This window comes from Echinops telfairi, unplaced genomic scaffold (assembly GCF_000313985.2).
Source record: "Echinops telfairi isolate 266 unplaced genomic scaffold, ASM31398v2 ScPeMD7_22;HRSCAF=79, whole genome shotgun sequence".
In the NCBI taxonomy this organism is placed as follows: Eukaryota; Metazoa; Chordata; class Mammalia; order Afrosoricida; family Tenrecidae; genus Echinops; species Echinops telfairi.
The window spans coordinates 8,499,063-8,516,346 of NW_022103919.1; the positions used below are offsets into that span (position 1 = coordinate 8,499,063).

Sequence of the window (17,284 nt, forward strand, 5' to 3'; positions counted from 1 at the left end):
ATTACCTTCAAGCCTTTAAGACCCCAGATGCTATACTTTTTGATAGCCGGGCACCATCAGCTTTCTTCGCCACATTTGCTTATGCACCCATTTGGCTTTTGACAACTTTTTAAGAGGTCTTATGCAGCAGATTGACCCAGTGCAATGCGTCTTTTGATCTCTTGACTGCAGCTTTCATGAGCATTGAGTGTGGATGCAAGCTAGAATCTTTTCTCTGCTTAGCATGATGTTACCTATTGGTGCACATGTTTGTTGTTTGTTTTCTTCACCTTGAGTTGTAATCCATCCTGAAGGCTGCATTTCTTGGTCTTTGTCAGTAAGGCCTTCAAGTCCTCCTTGCTCTCAGCTAGCAAGTTTGTGTCATCTTCCTTCTTTGTAGTTTGTTCCTAGTCTGCAAGCTTGACTGAAACACGGTCGGTCACTTTGGCTGACCCTGCTGGTATTTGAAATACCAGGGATATAGCTTTCAGGAGCACAGCAATACACAAGCTCCCACCATAGGACAAATTGACTACAAGTGATGGTACCCATCCTAGCAGGTGTGACATGGTATCGCCTGTGGCTTTGATTTGCACCTCTGTGATGCAAACGATGGCGAGCATGTCTTCATTTGTTCGGGGGCCATTTGGATGTCCTCTGATGAAAGTGTCTATTCAAGCCCCTCGCCTGTTTTTGGATCAGCTCCTTCATCTTGCTTGGATCCACACTCAGTGCCCATGGAAGCTGCCGTCCAGAGATCAAAAGATGCGTTGCATTAGGGAAGTCTGCTGCCTAAGACCTCTTTAGCATATTGAAAAGCAAGGATGTTACTTTGAGGAATAAAGCGTGCCTACCCACGCCATGGTGTATCCCGTTTTCTCCTGTGCGTGTGGAGGTTAGATATGGAATAAGGAAGACTGAAGAAGAACCGATGCTTTTGAAATCCGGTGCTGGCCAAGACTACTGAAAGTACCACGGAGTGCCAAAAAGACAAAACAAGGCTGTCTTGGGAAAACTATGGGCAGAGTGCTCCTTAGAGGCGAGGATGGTGAGACTTGTTCTTACATACTTTGGACATGCTGTCAGGAGAAACCTGTCTCTGGAGAAGGCCCTCATGGCTGGTGAAGTGGGGGAGCGGCGAGAAAGAGAAGGCGCTCAAGGAGATGGGTTGTCACAGGCTGTAAGAGTGGTCTGAGGCAAAGGAACACTGTGAGGATGCTGCAGGACTGACTGGGCCGTGCACCCTTCTGTTGTGCACAGAATCGCTTATGCTGAACTGGCTCAATGACACCGAATGGCAACCACAACCTGTCTTTGTTGTTATCGGAAGTTTTACATCATTTTTTGGTTTTGTTATTAGCGTCTTGTCAGCTCTATGGTTCCTGAAAATATTCTCCCAGTTTATATCTTATCACTTCACTGTTTGTGTAAAGTCTTTTGATTAACAAAAAGTTAAAAATGTTTAGCAAGTCCCTTTTATTTGGTCGTTTGCGGTTTGGGCTTTTGTTGTTTTATTAGGTGATCCGCTGTCGAAAGCTGGGGCTGACTGCATTGCCCCTGTTAGTGCATCTAACAATTTCATGGCGTTAGTATGCACATTTCGGTCCTCAATCCATTTGAAATGTGTTTTCCTGTTTCATTTTCTGCATGTGGAAATCCAAATTTCCTACTACCATGTATTGAAGATACTGTTCTTTCCCTACAGAATAGACTAAATGCTTTTTTAAAAAATAGGTTGGGCACAGATGTGTGTGTTTATTTCTGGAATCTCCTTTGTATTTGATTGGTTTATGTATCTATTGTTAGAGCAATGCCAGACTGTTTTGATTACTAACACCGTGCAGTGTGTTTTAAAGTCAGGATATGTGAACCCCCTCCTCCTTTCTTTCCGTGTGACTTTAGCTACTCGGCGCCTCTTGCCATCTCCCAGGTAAAATTGAGGGATGGTTTCTTCTATCTGTAAACAAGGCTGATGGAATTTTGATTGGGATTGTGTTGAATTGATCGAATTGCTTTGTGTAGTATTGACATATTAGCAATATTAAGTCTTCCCATCCATTAGCATGGAACATATTTCCGTTTATGTAAGGCTTCTGTCATCTCTTTCCGCTGTGTTTTACACTTCTTTAATTGTAGAGACCTTACTAGCCCTACTCTGATTTATCCCATGGTATTTTATTCTCTTGGATGCTGGGTCTTGGTTTTGTTTTGTTTGATGCTGTTGTCACTGGAACGATTTCCCTTCCGGATTTCTGAATGCTGGTATGTGGAAGCTCCTGGGACTTTGCTAAATTCCTCTTCTAGCTCAAGACATTTTCTTGAGGACTCTGGGATTTCCTGTATGTAGGATAACATCCTCTTGGAATAATGTTGTCTCCTCTTTTCCAATCTGGGTACTTTTTATTTCTTCTTCTTGTCTTATTGCTCTGGCTTTTATGACAACTTTGAATCGAAGCGGTGGGGCGGGACACCATTATCTCGTTCCTGATTTCAAGGGCAATGAGCGAACTGCCCTCAGTCTTTCTTCACGGAGTTTAACCTTGGCTTTCCATATGTGTCCTGAGTCATTTGGAGGAATTTCCCTTCTATTCTAATCACCGAGAAAGGGTATTGGATTTTTCTGCATCTGGAGAGGTGATCATGTAGTTCTTTTTCTTTGTTCTACTGATATGGCCACTACATTGATTGATTGATTTTTCTAATGTTGAAGCACTGTTGGTATAAATCCCACATGCTTCGTGGCTCATTTTATGATTGGATTTTGTTTGCTGTTACTTTGTTGAGAATTTTTACATTTACATTCATAAGAGATAATGACCTGTAATTTGTTTCAGTGATTTTGTTTGGTTTGGGTATCAAGAGTTCCTGGGGGTAGGAGGGAGGGGGAGGCCAGGAAAAAAGAGGAGCTGATCATAGGCACTCAACTAGGAAGATAATGTTTGAAAATGACGATGGCCACATATGTACAAGTTTGCTTGATATAATTGATTGATGGATTGTTACAATAGCTGTAAGAAAAGAATATCTGTAAGAGCCCCCAATACAATGACTTAAAAAAAAGCAAAGATAAAAACACACACACACACCCCAAAAAAAAAGAAAAAAGGAAAAGTAGGGAGTAGTCCTTCTTTCTGTATCTTCCGAGAGTTTAAACAGCACTGGTGTCAGTTCATCTCTGAGCGTCTGTGGAATTCCACAGAGAGGCATTCTGATGCGACCTTTGTTTTGTTGGGCGGGTTTTCATCACTGATTTCCTTTCCTCGGCCGCTACATGTCTTTGAGAATTTCTGGTCTCGCTTGGGTCGGTTGTGTGCTGCTGAGAACTTGTTCGGTTAGTTTAGATTGTTCAGTTCCTTGCCGTGTAGCTGCTCATAGTCTGTCTTAATCACCGCTTCAGTCGGGCCAGCTTTCAGGTCATCGCTCTCGTTTTCTTTATGCATGCAAACATTCTTTGCATCTTTTCTTTGTCACTGCGGCTAAAGATGTGCCAATTTTGTTGATCTTTTCAATAAAACAGGTTCAGGTTTTATTGATTCTATTGTTTTTCTCTTTTCAATGTTACCTGAGTTATTCCATTTATGCTCCGATGTCTCATTTCCTCTCTTGTGCTAGGTCTGGGCCTCGCCGGCTCTTCTCTGTCTAGTTCTTCAGAGTTGCCGAGTTAGAAAGTCCCATAGCGTTGGCATTGGCTGGCTTTCAAAAACAATTATTATTAATTGGGAGTTAATCCATAATACATAGATAATGTACCACTGCATAGTTTAATCATTTCATGCACAATTGTGCGATTGCTACCACAATCGGTTTCCAAGCATTCTTTTTCTCCCTGGACTCCTTGACATCATCTCCCTCACCCCCACCCCCCACCCCACAACCACTAACCCCCTCCTTCCCCAGAACTCTTACTTGCCGCCCCCGTAGGCTCATCCATCCTGGGGTTCATATCTTGAAAGACAGGAAAACATATCACACAACTTCATGAGGGTGACCTCCAATGACATAACACCGCTGAGATACACCCTAATACGAACAAACAAAAACAAAACAAAACTACAGAAAATGTTGAAAACCAGATCAGGTCCAGCATGCATCAGAGGGGAGAATCAACTGACAAGGTTTTAACTGTTCAAGTCAGAGTTATTTGGCTGGCTGTTTAAGAAGTAGATTGGCAGGTCTTTCTTCCGAGGCACCTCTGTCTGGACTTGAACCTCCAACCTGTCAGCAACTGAGCTTGTGAGCAATTTGCAACCCCCAGGAACTGCTAGGCCCTTAACCCCTGCCCCGAGTCTCTGTCCTTGGCAGGATAGTTATTGTCTGGGGGACACAGGCGAGGTTGGCGTGGCGTGCCTCCAGCCGGTCAGGGATGAGACAGGTCTTCTGTCCTTTCCCTTCTGCACTCAATGAGGGCATTTAGAGGCTACGAAGAGGTCAAGTTCGGAACAATGGTGGATGCTTCTCTGTGCCTGGTATCTGGTATCATGAAAAACGAAGCTGTCAAACTCTCTGTGAGGAGGAGAAGGAGGGGGAGGAGGAAATGGTGAGGGACTGACTGCTAATGGGTGTGGGCTTCTTCATAGAGGATGCAAATACCCTGGAGTTAGATCCTGGGGATGGGGGTACACTTTGTGAAAACATAGAAAACTCCCAAATGCTGAAGTTTAAAATAACCCAAAGCAACTTACTAACTGAACTGGGTTGTGGATGCCATGTGCTGTCTCGTCCGTTCCAGCTCCTCATGAGCTGACAGGATGGAGTCGAACTGCCCTATAGGGCGTCCTGAGCTATAATCTTTTCTTATCCCTCCTCCTGTGGTGCCAGTCATGGGTTTGAACCACCAGCGTTTCAGTTAGCAGCTGCGCTAACCATTGTGCTACCTACCAGTGCTCCTTCATAAAGTTTAAAGCCTAGAACCCCGCCCCCCATGGGGCTGTTCTGCTCAGTCATATCGGGTCGCTATGAGTTGGCATGGCTAGTCCATAGCACAAAACCACCACATTTGCAAGTGTGTGTTACAACACTCATTCAGAGCCCCTTGGTTGGCCAGGCTGTTGAAGGCTCAGAGAAAGGCCACTGCTTCTCTGTGACTTATACACAGGACAGAGAACACCAGAGACCACAGTTCATATTAAGGCAGCTTAATTGTGTGGCTGTATCTTTAAAACCGTGCTCATTGTGAAGAGTTTCTTTATTGAAAGCCTGTTTTCAAATGTAAATGAGTGTTTATTGGGCAAAGGTGAGCTTACTCTTTGGGGACATTCACAGCTCCTGTAGAGGAGCTGTGGGGTAGGTGCTGGGCTACTAACCTCAAGGTAGGCAGTTCAAATCCACCAGCTGCTCAGCAGAAGCAAGGGGAGGCCATTGCTTTCATAATGATTTACAATCTCAAAACCCCTACCAAGAAGTCACCAGGAGTTGGAGTCGATCGGATGGCAGTGGGTTTGGTTTTTTGGTGTGGGAGTGGGAAGGAGCGCGGAAGAGGAACTTTGAGACCAGCTGGGAAGGTGCATGAGAAGGATCCAGAAATTAAAAACCTTCTGGCCTGGAGTGTCTGCCTTCTACCAACAAATCTTAAGCTACTGTTCTTCTAAACAGTGTCGCTCAAAGTGGGTGATACTACGCCATGGTGGGGGTGTGGGGCTTGGGAGGAGCTGGGATGATCCAGAGGGGCTGCAGAAGCAGAGAGCTACACCGGGCCCCAGACCATGGGCTATAGTACAAAAGTTTTTCATTGCCAGGATGGCGCTGGGTAATTTTTTTCTGAAAGCCAGTGGTGTGGGGGTGGAGAGGTAGGCCCAATCCGTTTGGGAACCTAGAATCCAAGACAGGTGGTTTGAGCCCTCCTGCCCGCCCTCCTCCTTTTTCCCTTTTTCTCTTATGCTTATCATAGCCAATGCTTTGATCTCAAGAGGGACGAGGTGGTAGCCTTCTAAGAGTGGTGCCTGCGTTGTTTAAGGTTTTCCAGTAGGCTCTGGTGAGTAATCCCGTCAATGTTAGGACTGGCATCCTCCGTGTGCCAACCGTGAGCCCCTACTCTGAGCCGACACTCCGAGCGAGCTCCTGGTCCTCCTCTCACTGGGAATCAGAGCAAGAACTGTGAAATATCAATACTACTCTGACGAGTCCTGTTCTGATTCTGAAGGCAGTGTTCTCTGTACAGGCTCCCCTATGCGGTATCACATGAAATGAAAGACCTTTACGGGCCACAGTGTGTAGTTGTGTGTATATGGGAAGTGTTGAGACTTAAGAAAATGTGAGTGAAGGAGGACTAAGTGCCCACTTTCTTTTCTTCATTGCTTTTCTCCACCTGGTGAACTAGAGCGGTGTCTTAACAATCAAACTGGGTGGAGACCTCGGCACCTACGTGATCAACAAGCAGACCCCCAACAAGCAGATCTGGCTGTCTTCCCCTTCCAGGTATGTTCAGAAGCCAACCCCCGTCTGCAGCAGACGGCTTAGAAACGCGTGACCATGTGGCCTTTGAGAAAGCGCCATGTGTGTATGTTGGTGATTGTGGAAGCGAATCTTTTCTCGTACAGCATGCCCCATTCTTAGATCAAACTCAAATGATCTGGCTCCCCCTGCTCATCCTTGGGCTACCAGACTCGACCCTGGGTTTGATCATGAGGTCTGAGGTGAGAAGTTTACAACTCTCCAGCCCCTGGCCTCAGCCGTGTGTGTCTGTTTAAGTCACTGCCCTGCCTTTTACAAAGCTTTTTGATGTTGCATAACTTGAGCCTCTTGGCAAGGTTGCACTTTGTCTTCAGAGCAAGTTGAAGTTTGATCTCTGGTTTGTGTGGAGTGGGTCAGCTGAAGGGGTTGCGTTCCATGTACAGAGTCGGGTGGGGTGCCCCGGGGAGCTGGCAAGTGTGGTAAGCTGCTACTTCAGGCCGTGGAATCCTTCCTTGGGTTTTCTATTGATGTCCTTTCAATGCATCGGGATAAAAGGTTGGGTTGGACACGGGCCTGTGCTCTGTCTCGGGGCCTGAGAACGGCAGGGAGAGCCGGCCCTCATCACTCAGGCTGCTGCTAAAGTGCCTGTAAGAAATGAAAGAGCCCTGGCAGACGAGCCAGAACATTCCTTAGCGCTTCCAAAGGAATTCACGGACTTTATGAGTCTGAAACATAACCAGCCAGGGATTCTTTAAAAGTCTAATGGTATTTGAATTAAAAAAACAAACAAGGATAACCTTGCCTTGCCCTGATGTTGGCATCAGTTAATATTATACCACTTCCCATGCTGTGACGTCCAAGATCCTACTTCTGTTAGAATAAATCAAGGGCTCTCCCTCCTCCATCCTAACCTTATGGAGAGAGTTTGTAGGGGCCCCGACTCAGCAACCCTATGTGCGATGGAGCAAACCCGCCGGGCCCTGCGCCGTCCTCACAATTGATCTTACGCTTGAGCCCTTCGCTGCAGCCACGGTCGATCCATCTCGTTGAAGATCTGCCTCTTTGTCACTGACCTTCTACTTGGCCAAGTCTGATGTCCTTTTTCAGGGACTAGTCTCTCCTGATCCATGCCCAACGTGTGTGAGACGAAGTCTTGCCCTCCTGCCTCTAAAGAGCAGCCTGGCTGTACCGCCCCTCAGCCAGAGTGATTGGTCTTCTGGGAGTCCGTGGTCCGTAGCCTCTAAATCCAGTGACTGGAGTCTTTATCGCGGAGACACGGACACGGGAGAATGCCGTATGGCTACGGCGGCAGGATTAGGGTGACGCAGCCACAAGCCAAAGAACACGTATCATTGGAGGCACGGGGTGCTCGGAAGAGGCGAGAAAAAAATGGACTCTCTCTTAGAGCCCTCGTAGCCCTGTCAAAGTCTTAATTTCGTACTTCTGGCCTCCTGAACTGTGAAAGGTTAAGTTTCTGTTGTCTTTAGCTGCCCAGTTTGTGGCCCTTAGCCACACAGCGTTGCGAAACCCCAAAACCAAACCAAGCCAACTGCCATGTGCCTGATTCCAGAGTACTGGCATCCCCTTGTGTGTCAGGGTAGAACTGTGCCCCAGAGTTTTCGGGGTCTGATGTTTCCGAAATGGATCACCGGTCTTATCCCAGGGTATCTCTAGGGGAACTCACCTGCCTGTATTTAAGCCCCAGCAGTTGATTGATAATAGACGCACCTACCTTGATGTTTTCAAAGCCCTCACAGATGTTTCATGTCTAAACTTTTCTCTCTGGTAACCTCCTCCTGGTCCCCATCTTTGGAGACTGTCTCCCCAGGGCTCTAGGTAGATTTGGGTCTCTTGGCTTGAGGACTCCCAACATGCTCTGCTCTCACCTCTGCCCAGATGTCCCCTCATGCCCACATCTCTGGCAGCCTCAGGCTTCTCCACCAAACTGTGAGGGGGAATCAGCAGGCACAAGTTGTAGACATCTGGAATAACTAGACATGGCAAGAACTAGCACACAAGGGTTTACACCCACATTTCCCAAAGGCTTGGACCACTGTAGTGCCCTAAGTGAGCTTGATGCAGATGGGCCAGCCTGTTAAACTCACCATTTCATGAATTTAAAGTTGGCTTAAGAAAAATATTTTTTTAAATAGTAGTATAGGAGGGAGATTGGGAAGTAATTGCTTAACGGATCTTTCTGGAGTGATGAAAATGTTTTGGAACTAAAGATTCCTGAGTGGCTGGTAACCAATGGGTTGGCGGTTCAAATCCACCCATCGAGACTCTGGGAGAAATGGACCAGGTGCTCTGCTTCCGTGAAGATTACGGAAACCCTGTGAAAGCCCTCTACATGAGACCAAAATGATCCCCAAACTTTAAAGCAAAGGTACTACTGTAAGAGGACAAGGAAGCTAGATGAACGGAATCCAAACAACCAGAAGGGAAGTCCGCAGATGACGAAGCCCTGAGTGTGAACGAGGCCCGCCTGCAGGCTGTTTCAGGTGGAGCACCTTCTAGGCAGCACCTGGGGAGGTCTGTTTTCTAGTCCAGTCTGCTGCTCTCTGTGTTTTGATGGATGCATTTAATCCATTGACATTCCGTGTCATTGTTGACATATGCAAGTTTGTTGCTGTCCTTCTGCTGTGTTTGTGTTTGGTTGAATCGTGCACTTTAAGATCGTTAGCTTTATGTTGCATGAATTTCGTCTAAAAACATAATCATAACATAGGGAAGGCCAGATCCCGTCAATGGCACACAAATGGCCACGATTTTCAAAACACTGGTCTGACGGCTCTGGAGGCCAGTGGGAGCCCTGGGGAGATGGTGGCCAAAGATGGGCACCAGGAGTCTACTCCTAGACAAAGCCTCTGGTGAATCCCCTCCAGTCAGAGTTCTTATTTTAAGAAATCATTTTATTGGGGGCTCTTACAGCGTTTATAACAATCCATGCATCACTTGTATGTTGCCATCATCATTTTCAAAACATTTGTTTTCTACTTGAGCCCTTGGTATCAGATCCTCTTTTTTTTTAATCATTTTATTGGTGGCTCATACAACTCTTATCACAATCCATACATCCATCCATTGTGTCAAGCACATTTGTACATTTGTTGCCCTCATCATTCTGAAAACATCTGCTTTCTACTTCAGCCCTTGGTATCAACTCCTCATTTTCACCCTCCCTCCCACTCTCATGAACCCTTGATAATTTATAAATTATTACTATTTTCATGTTTTACACCGACCACTGTTTCCCTTCACCCACATTTCTGTTGTCCGTCCCCCTCAGGGGTGAGGGGGGTTTGTACATCGATCATTGCAATCAGTTCCCCCTTTTTCCCCCTTGTCCCCCCATCTTTCCTCTACCCTCATGGTATCACTACTCTCATTATTGGTCCTGAGGGGTTTATCTGTCCTGGATTTTATGTGTTGAGATCTCTTATCTGAACCAGTTGTTTAGCCAGATTTGTAAGATAGAACTGGGGTCATGATCGTGAGAGGGGCTGGGGACAGAGGAAGCAGTGCTATACTGCACCCTGGCAGGCTCATCTCTTCCTCGTGACCCTTTTGTGAGGGGATGTCAAGTTGCTTACACATGGGCTTTGGGTCTCTATTCTGACCCCCCTCGTTCACCTTGAAATGGTTGTGTTGGGTCTTCTGACGCCTGATACCTGATCCCATTAACACTTCATGATTACATGGGTTAGTGTGCTTCTTCTATGTGAGCTTTGTTGCTTCCCTGCTAGATCGCCGCTTGTTTAACTTCAAGCTTTTAGGACCCCCAGACGCTATATCTCTTGATAGCTGGGCACCATCAGCTTTCTTCACCACATTTACTTATGCACCATTTTGTCTTCAGTGATCATGTTGGGAAGGTGAGCATCACAGAATGCCAGGTTATTAGAACAAAGTGTTCTTGCACTGAGGGAGTCCTTGAGTAGAGACCCAATGTCCATCTGCTACCTTAATATTTAACCTATAAATATATGTACATAGACTAAGGTGACCAGATGTCAGCCGTGCTCGGGTCTTGAGAATTGCTCTGGACGTTGGTCCAGAGGTCAAACAGGTAAGTATTCGTAAGGCGAGGCAGCAGACGTGTGCCTGGTGAAGTACTATTTCTAGACCTTCAGTGAGTCCACTTCTGGTGGCTCCCCACTAAGGGGCTGTCCTTGTGGGCTCACTGTGTGTCTCTTTTGTCTTCCAGTGGGCCCAAGCGTTACGATTGGACTGGGAAAACCTGGGTGTACTCCCACGACGGCGAATCCCTCCACCAGCTGCTGGCCACCGAGCTTTCCAAAGCTTTAAAAACCAACCTGGACTTATCTTCCTTGGCCTATTCTGGAAAAGACTCTTGATGCCCAGCCCCATTTTAAAGACATTAAAAGCTATACACCCAAGACCACAGCTTTGTTCGTAGCTGAGTCTATTCTCTCACATCCCTGCCTTGGGGGACAATTGCATGGTCATGTCACAGCTCTTTGAAAAGACTGTCTTCCATCCCACCCCCAAGGCCTGATTTCTTCATGTCTATAAAGTTGGGTTCCACTCCCCCACCCCCAGTTGCCTGACTTCTGCCCTTATTGACCTCCCTGTCTTTCTAAATGTCTTCACACCCATACTTTACCAGTATAACTTCACAGCAAAGAAAAAGACTAATAAAGAAAAGTTCTGCAAGGAGAAATAAGTTGACTTCCCTCTACTCTTTGAAGGACAGGACGGCAAAGCCAGCAGGAAGAACGACTGGCCCCCCTCACTCCTCGCTCTCATGGGGAACCATATGGAAAGGGGGCCCCATGGACATTCCCACAGCTGTTTGAAAGGGTAAACACTCCATGTGCCAAAGGCGACATGGAAATTCTCAAACTAAAGACCATCTTCCATTCAGGCTTTGTGACTCTGACGGGGTGTGGCCTCTGCAGGAAGATGTGCAGGTTTTTCCATAGAGGAGGGGAGCTTCAAAAGGTTTGTGGGAAAAGAGAATTTAAAAGGAAAGGAGGTTTTTTTGGTTTGTGTTTAGATAGTCCTTTTGAAGTCCCTTCAAATGCACACATGCACACCTGGAAATAGATGTGTGTTAGGATTGAATGTATAATGTATAGTACTGCTGAAATACTGGTGTCCGAGAATGAAAAGTTAAGTCCCAAGACACGTTCATTACCATAAGAACCTGGGTGAGGGGGTGGAGGAGGGTTGGAGTGAGACGGTAGACAAAGACAAGCCTGGGTGCTGAGGAGACACATGGTTAATTGTGAAGAGTCACAGAAGGAGAGAGATGTTTGCACTGGTAAACAGAACCCTGGTCCTAGACTTAGCTCAAACTAGTGTTCCCTCTCTCTCTAAGCAAGCATCATAAACTTCCTGCACCGCCGCTTTCCCATCTGTGAAGTGGGAGAATTGAACGAGATGGAATAGTTGGCTTCCAGACAGCCTCCCAGGCTAGCTTTTATTCCCTCTGGTCAATGAGGGGTGGCAGTGAACAAACAGCTTTTTAAAGCTACCCAGTAGATCCATTGCCTCTGGTCAGTTGACTTCATGTAATAATAATAACCATGCTTGGTTGTGTCTGTACTGTGTTAAGCCTGTTATACTACATACCCTTGTCTTAATCTTTACTGACATGCAGTTTGTACGTGAAGAAACCACGGGACCCAAAATTAAGCTCAACCTCTGTCATTTTCTTAATAAAGCAAGATTTATTAGGGACACATCTAGTGACTGTAACCAAGGCTTTTTCAGTGGCTGAAAGCAAGACACGTTTCAGCATAGAAGAAAAAAGAGATTTAACAATAGAACTGTCTAAGCAGATGTTACGTGGGGATTTAATTTTTTTCCTTTCTTCAAAAAATAGAATTATTTTTGAGTCCTGTGACAGTTTCTAAATATGGTAGGTCAGGACCAGTGAGAAAATAAATAAAACTGTGTTGTGTGCGTGTCTTTTTTTTAAAATCTCACAACTTTATTATCCATAAAAAGGAGAAGTAGTAATCACAGTAAGGAACTTGGCAGATAACACCATGATCAATTGATCAAACATCTCATTTTTGTGATATGAATTTCAAAGATTAATTGACCCGTTCAATTGTGGCATTGACAAGAAATACTGAATATGGAATTCAAAAAGTGGACAAATCTGTGTTTGAAGAAGTACAGTCCGAATGCTCCTTGGATGGTGACTCTTCTGCATAAGTTCGGCATGTTATCAAAAGAGTACAGTCTTTGTGGAAGACATCATGCTTGGAAAAATAGAAATCAGCCAAAGAGAAGACAGACCATGGGATAGACGGAGACAGCGGCTACAACAATAGGTCCATGTGACACAGGAGCAGAAACGTGTCCTTATGTGATCCATATGGGCCTTCATGAGTCAGAACCAACTCCGTGTCTGTTAACAACAACTGCATTAGAATATAGAACAGAATGGCTTACTAACCCAATCATTCTGCATTATATGTACACACAATGTGTGTATCTTCTAATGAAGGTTTTGTCACCCCTCATTTGTTTGGAATGCTGTTAAATGGTCCACTCGCCTATGAGACACAACAGCAGAGTAAGCAGTGTGCTGCCAGGCTGCTGTAACATGAACATGGAAGGTATGGAATCAGTACCTTTCCACAGTCCTTATGAGCTTGCCATTGGGGCCTGTTTCCACGCAGTCTTGCCCACTGACCTTAAGTAGATTCCCACTCATAGTGTGACCGTTTAGGACCAGGATGGGGGACCTTGTATCTGCCAAGGACCATTTGGATATGTTTAACATCATTTGAGGACCATACAAAATTATCCATTTAAAAATTGGCCTGCTACATTTAATGAACTCACCCCTAATGTGATGGCTGGGATTGCTTCTATTTGGTGAGACGTGTGATGTTAGCTGTTATTGATGATTTTGGGGACCTTATACAGCTGGTGGGCTGGATGTTCCCCAACCCTGCATTAGGACAAGGGACAGCTGCTTTCTCAGGTTTCTGATGCTATTAATCTTCACAGAAGCAAACGCCCTCATTATCTGCAGGGGCAGTTGGCAGGTCTCGTGCGAACTCCCAACCTTTTGGTTAACAGTCCAACCCTGTGCCATTGAGGCTCCTTACATATCATCCTAACTAGTTCAATGATCGAGCTTGGGCGGGCCTGGCAGCTAACCCTTTAGGAAAGAAAGAACTACAAACACAGGAACAGCTGCCAGGGGAAGGAAGCTACGCCGAATTTGAACAAGCAATTTGGAAAGTCACCACAATGTGGAGCCAGTAGCCCCGACACCTCGGTCCCTGAAGGAGTCACCTCATTGATAGTGACAATCACGCACGCTAAGGATGATTGCCCAGGAAAAAGCTCTGAGATCCTCAGCATAACCTGAAGAAGTCAAGCTAAGGTGTAATACCGTTTTAGAAAGCTCTTTCTATGGTTAGCTTCTTGACAAACCCAAGGCTTCTTGACTGGGTAACCTCTTAGCCACGTAGGAAATAAAGTGATCCTGAATGACTCATCTACCTCTCTGATGGGGCAGAGGAGGAGCCCTGGTCATGCAGAACTGCTTCACAGGAGAAAGATCTGCCAGTTTGCTTCGGTAAAGATTACGCTTCCTACAAATCCAACTAGACTGGAGCATGCACCCTGGTACAGATAAGAGCTCTCAACACACCGAATCCAGGACAGACAAACCCCTCAGGACCAATAATGAGAGTAGCGATACCAGAGGGGAAGGGGAAGGTGGTGGGAGAAAGGGGAAACCAATTGCAATGATTGAAAGTACAACACACACACCCCCTCCAAGGGAGCAAACAGAAATGTGGGTGAAGGGAGACAGCGGAGGGTGTAAAATATGAAAATAAAAATAATTTATAAATGATCAAGGGTTCATGAGGGTGGGAAGGAGGGGACAAAAGAGCTGAAGGCAAGGACTCAAGTAGAAAGAAAATGTTTTGGAAATGATGATGGCAACATATGTACAAATGTGCTTGATACAATTGATATATGGATTGTTATAAGAGCTGCAAGAGCCCCCAATAAAATGATTTATTAAAATGGAAAAGCATTACACTTCTTCCAATTCTGCTAGAATTGACTTTCTAGCAGTTCTCTGTATATGTACTGCACTTGGTCTTAGCCAAAAGGCCGAGAAGCGATTCTGTCTATGTGCTGATGCAACTGTTTTGAACGCTCTTCAGCAAAACTTTGCGTGTAATATTAATGATACTACTTTATAATTTCTTCGTTCTATTGAATCACATTTCTTTGGAACGGGCACAAATGTGGATCTCTTCCAGGTGATTGGCCAAAAATCTGTCTGCCGTCTATTTTGGCTGCCATGGTTGTCGAGGGGGTTCTGAAAACAGGAAGTAGGAGGCCTCCTACTTTGTTCCTCTAGCTATCCGGAGCCTCTCCTTTCCATGGAATTTTCTTTTTTAATGATGTCATTGCCTGTCTTTGGTATCAGGGTTACGCTGCCTTCATAAGAATGAGTTAGGGAGAAATTCTAATTCTCTAAAACCATTTCTCTTGCCTCATATAGTTCTGCTTTCTTATTTGTTTGTTGTTGCTTTTGCATGTGTTTGTGATAACATTCATATAACATGAAATTTACCATTTAGTGGCATTTGGTACATTCCCAATGCTGTACAACCATTACCTCTGTCTAGTTCCAAATATCTTCCTCTTGCCAAATGGAAGCTTGTATTCATTTGCAATCAGTCCCCATTGTCCCTTCTCCCCAGTCCCTGGCAACCACTCATTTCCTTTCTGCCCTCCTTGGTAATTATTATTATTTTGATTTGGGTGAAAGTTTACAGAGCAAACTGGTTTTCCATTCAACAATTCTTCCATATTTTGTTTTGTGACATTTTTTCTTTCTTTTTCAAATTGATCATTTTATTGGGGGGTCTCTTACAGATCTTATAACAATCCGTCATTCAATTGTATTAAGCACATTTGTATGTATGTCACCATCAACATTTCCAAAATATTTTCTTTCTACTTGAGCCTTTGGTATCAGCTCCTCTTTTTCCCCTCCCTCCCCCATACTCCCACCCTCGTGAATCCTCGATCAATTACTATGTACTGTATTACTATGTGACATTAATTGCAATCTCCACTGTGTAACAATACTCATCCTCCTTCCTCCCTGTGTTTACTAGTTTCCTTCGGCCTCCCCCCGCCCCCATCTTTTCCTGCCTTCTGAGCTATATCCTTGGGCACATTTTGCCCATTTGCTCTCATATGGTTGGTTGTTTTAATGGGTGTGTGCCTCCCTGGTGTTATTGTTCACTTCACAGGCTCGTTTTTTATTTCATTGAAAGTTCCCAGCTTGAAGGATGCCTAAAGCCTTATCTTGGTGGTTTTCATGGATTTTCCTATCCTAGATATTGCTTATCGATGCAATTGTACAGAAGACGTCCCTTTCTGTCACTTTCTTTCACTGACCCGGCTCCCTGGGGTCTCCCATGCTGTAGCATTTAGCAGTCGTTCATCCTTTGTATGGTGGACGGATAGCACATTTTATCAGTAGACCACACGTGTGTCCATTATCACCTAATAGACACTTAGGTTATTTTGACCCTTAACATTTATTTTTGCCCAGGGGCTCTGGTGACACAGTGGTTAAGCTCTCAACCTAGAGGGAAGGTTGGCAGTTCACACTTACCAGCCACTCCGGGGAGAAAGATGGGACTGTCTACTCTTGAGAAGACTTTCAAAAAACCCCCAAACAAAACAAAATAAAATAAAATAAAAACAGAAAAGACTTTCAACCTTGGAAGCTCTATGGGGTGTTCCACTCTGTCCTGTGATGTTGCTATGAGTCACCATGGACTTGGTGGCAATAGATATTTTTTCTTCTTCATACCACCTAACTTTTGTTTTTTCATCCTTTAAGTTCAACAGTCAAAAAATTTTCCCCCCTTTGAATTTGTTCGGTTGTATTTTTCTTTTTTTCCAACCGTTTTATTGGCACATATTTTACAGATCATGCAATTCTTTTTTAAAAAAATCATTTTATTGGGGGCTCATACAACTCTTATCGCAATCCATCCATCCATCCATTGCGTCAAGCACATGTGTACATTTGTTGCCCTCATCATTTTTTTTTCTTAAAAAAAAATTTTTTTTTTGCCATCATCATTTTCAAAACATTTTCTTTCTACTTGAGTCCTTGGTATCAGTTCCTGAAGTTTCCCTCATGAACTCTTGATAATTTATAAATTATCATTATTTTTTCATGCCTTACACTGACTGATGTCTCCCTTCACCCACTTTTCTGTTGTCCATGCAATTCAATAATTCAATCATCCAATCATATCCAGGAGAACTGAACACTCATTACCACATCAATTTTAGAGCGAGCAACCCCCATGGTTACATCACCTTTAAAATGAGTTGGGCAATCACAATCGGTTCTAGTGCTCCTGCCTCAACAGTCTATTTCAATTCATTAATTAGTTAGTTAATGAATTTTTCTGAACCACACGAGAGCATTTATAACCTCAACGGTGCCAGGTTTGCCGTACTCCTCCCAACGATCCCGAGAAAAATACCGTTCACACAGTTTACAGGTGAAAAGTGGAACATTAAATCCCTTGTAGATCATACTACAATTAAACAGAGAAGATGGTGAACTCAGTCTGATTCTGATTTCAAGTATTGCTCCTCAGAGAAAAGCTACCTCTATGGGCTACCAACACAGGTGATTTCTGACTCCTGGCAGGAGTCGAACCCATGGATTAAAGTCCTGAAAGCCAATTGCAACCCATGTCACCACACCTTCCAGGAAAGCCTTATAAATATCCACAACCCACTGCGCCGCAGCCACAGAACTGGAGCCAGGAATGCTCTATAGTCAGGTGGACCTTCGAATGGGATTCTACAAGAAATCTTCTGATTATCTTTGCCCAGACATGAGGAGTCGAGCATCACAATT

At 44.8% G+C, this 17,284-nt stretch overlaps 1 protein-coding gene across 1 annotated transcript in view; it reads left to right on the top strand.

Moving 5' to 3' along the window:
• FXN (frataxin) overlaps positions 1–12,298 on the top strand; it is a 32,875-nt gene extending 20,577 nt beyond the window's left edge. The window contains exons 4-5 of the mRNA XM_004718022.3: positions 6,296–6,393; positions 10,577–12,298. Of these exons, the coding sequence (XP_004718079.2) occupies positions 6,296–6,393; positions 10,577–10,727 (249 nt within the window). The 3' untranslated portion in view covers positions 10,728–12,298. The remainder of the gene's footprint in view (positions 1–6,295; positions 6,394–10,576) is intronic.
• The last annotated feature ends 4,986 nt before the right edge of the window (positions 12,299–17,284 follow it).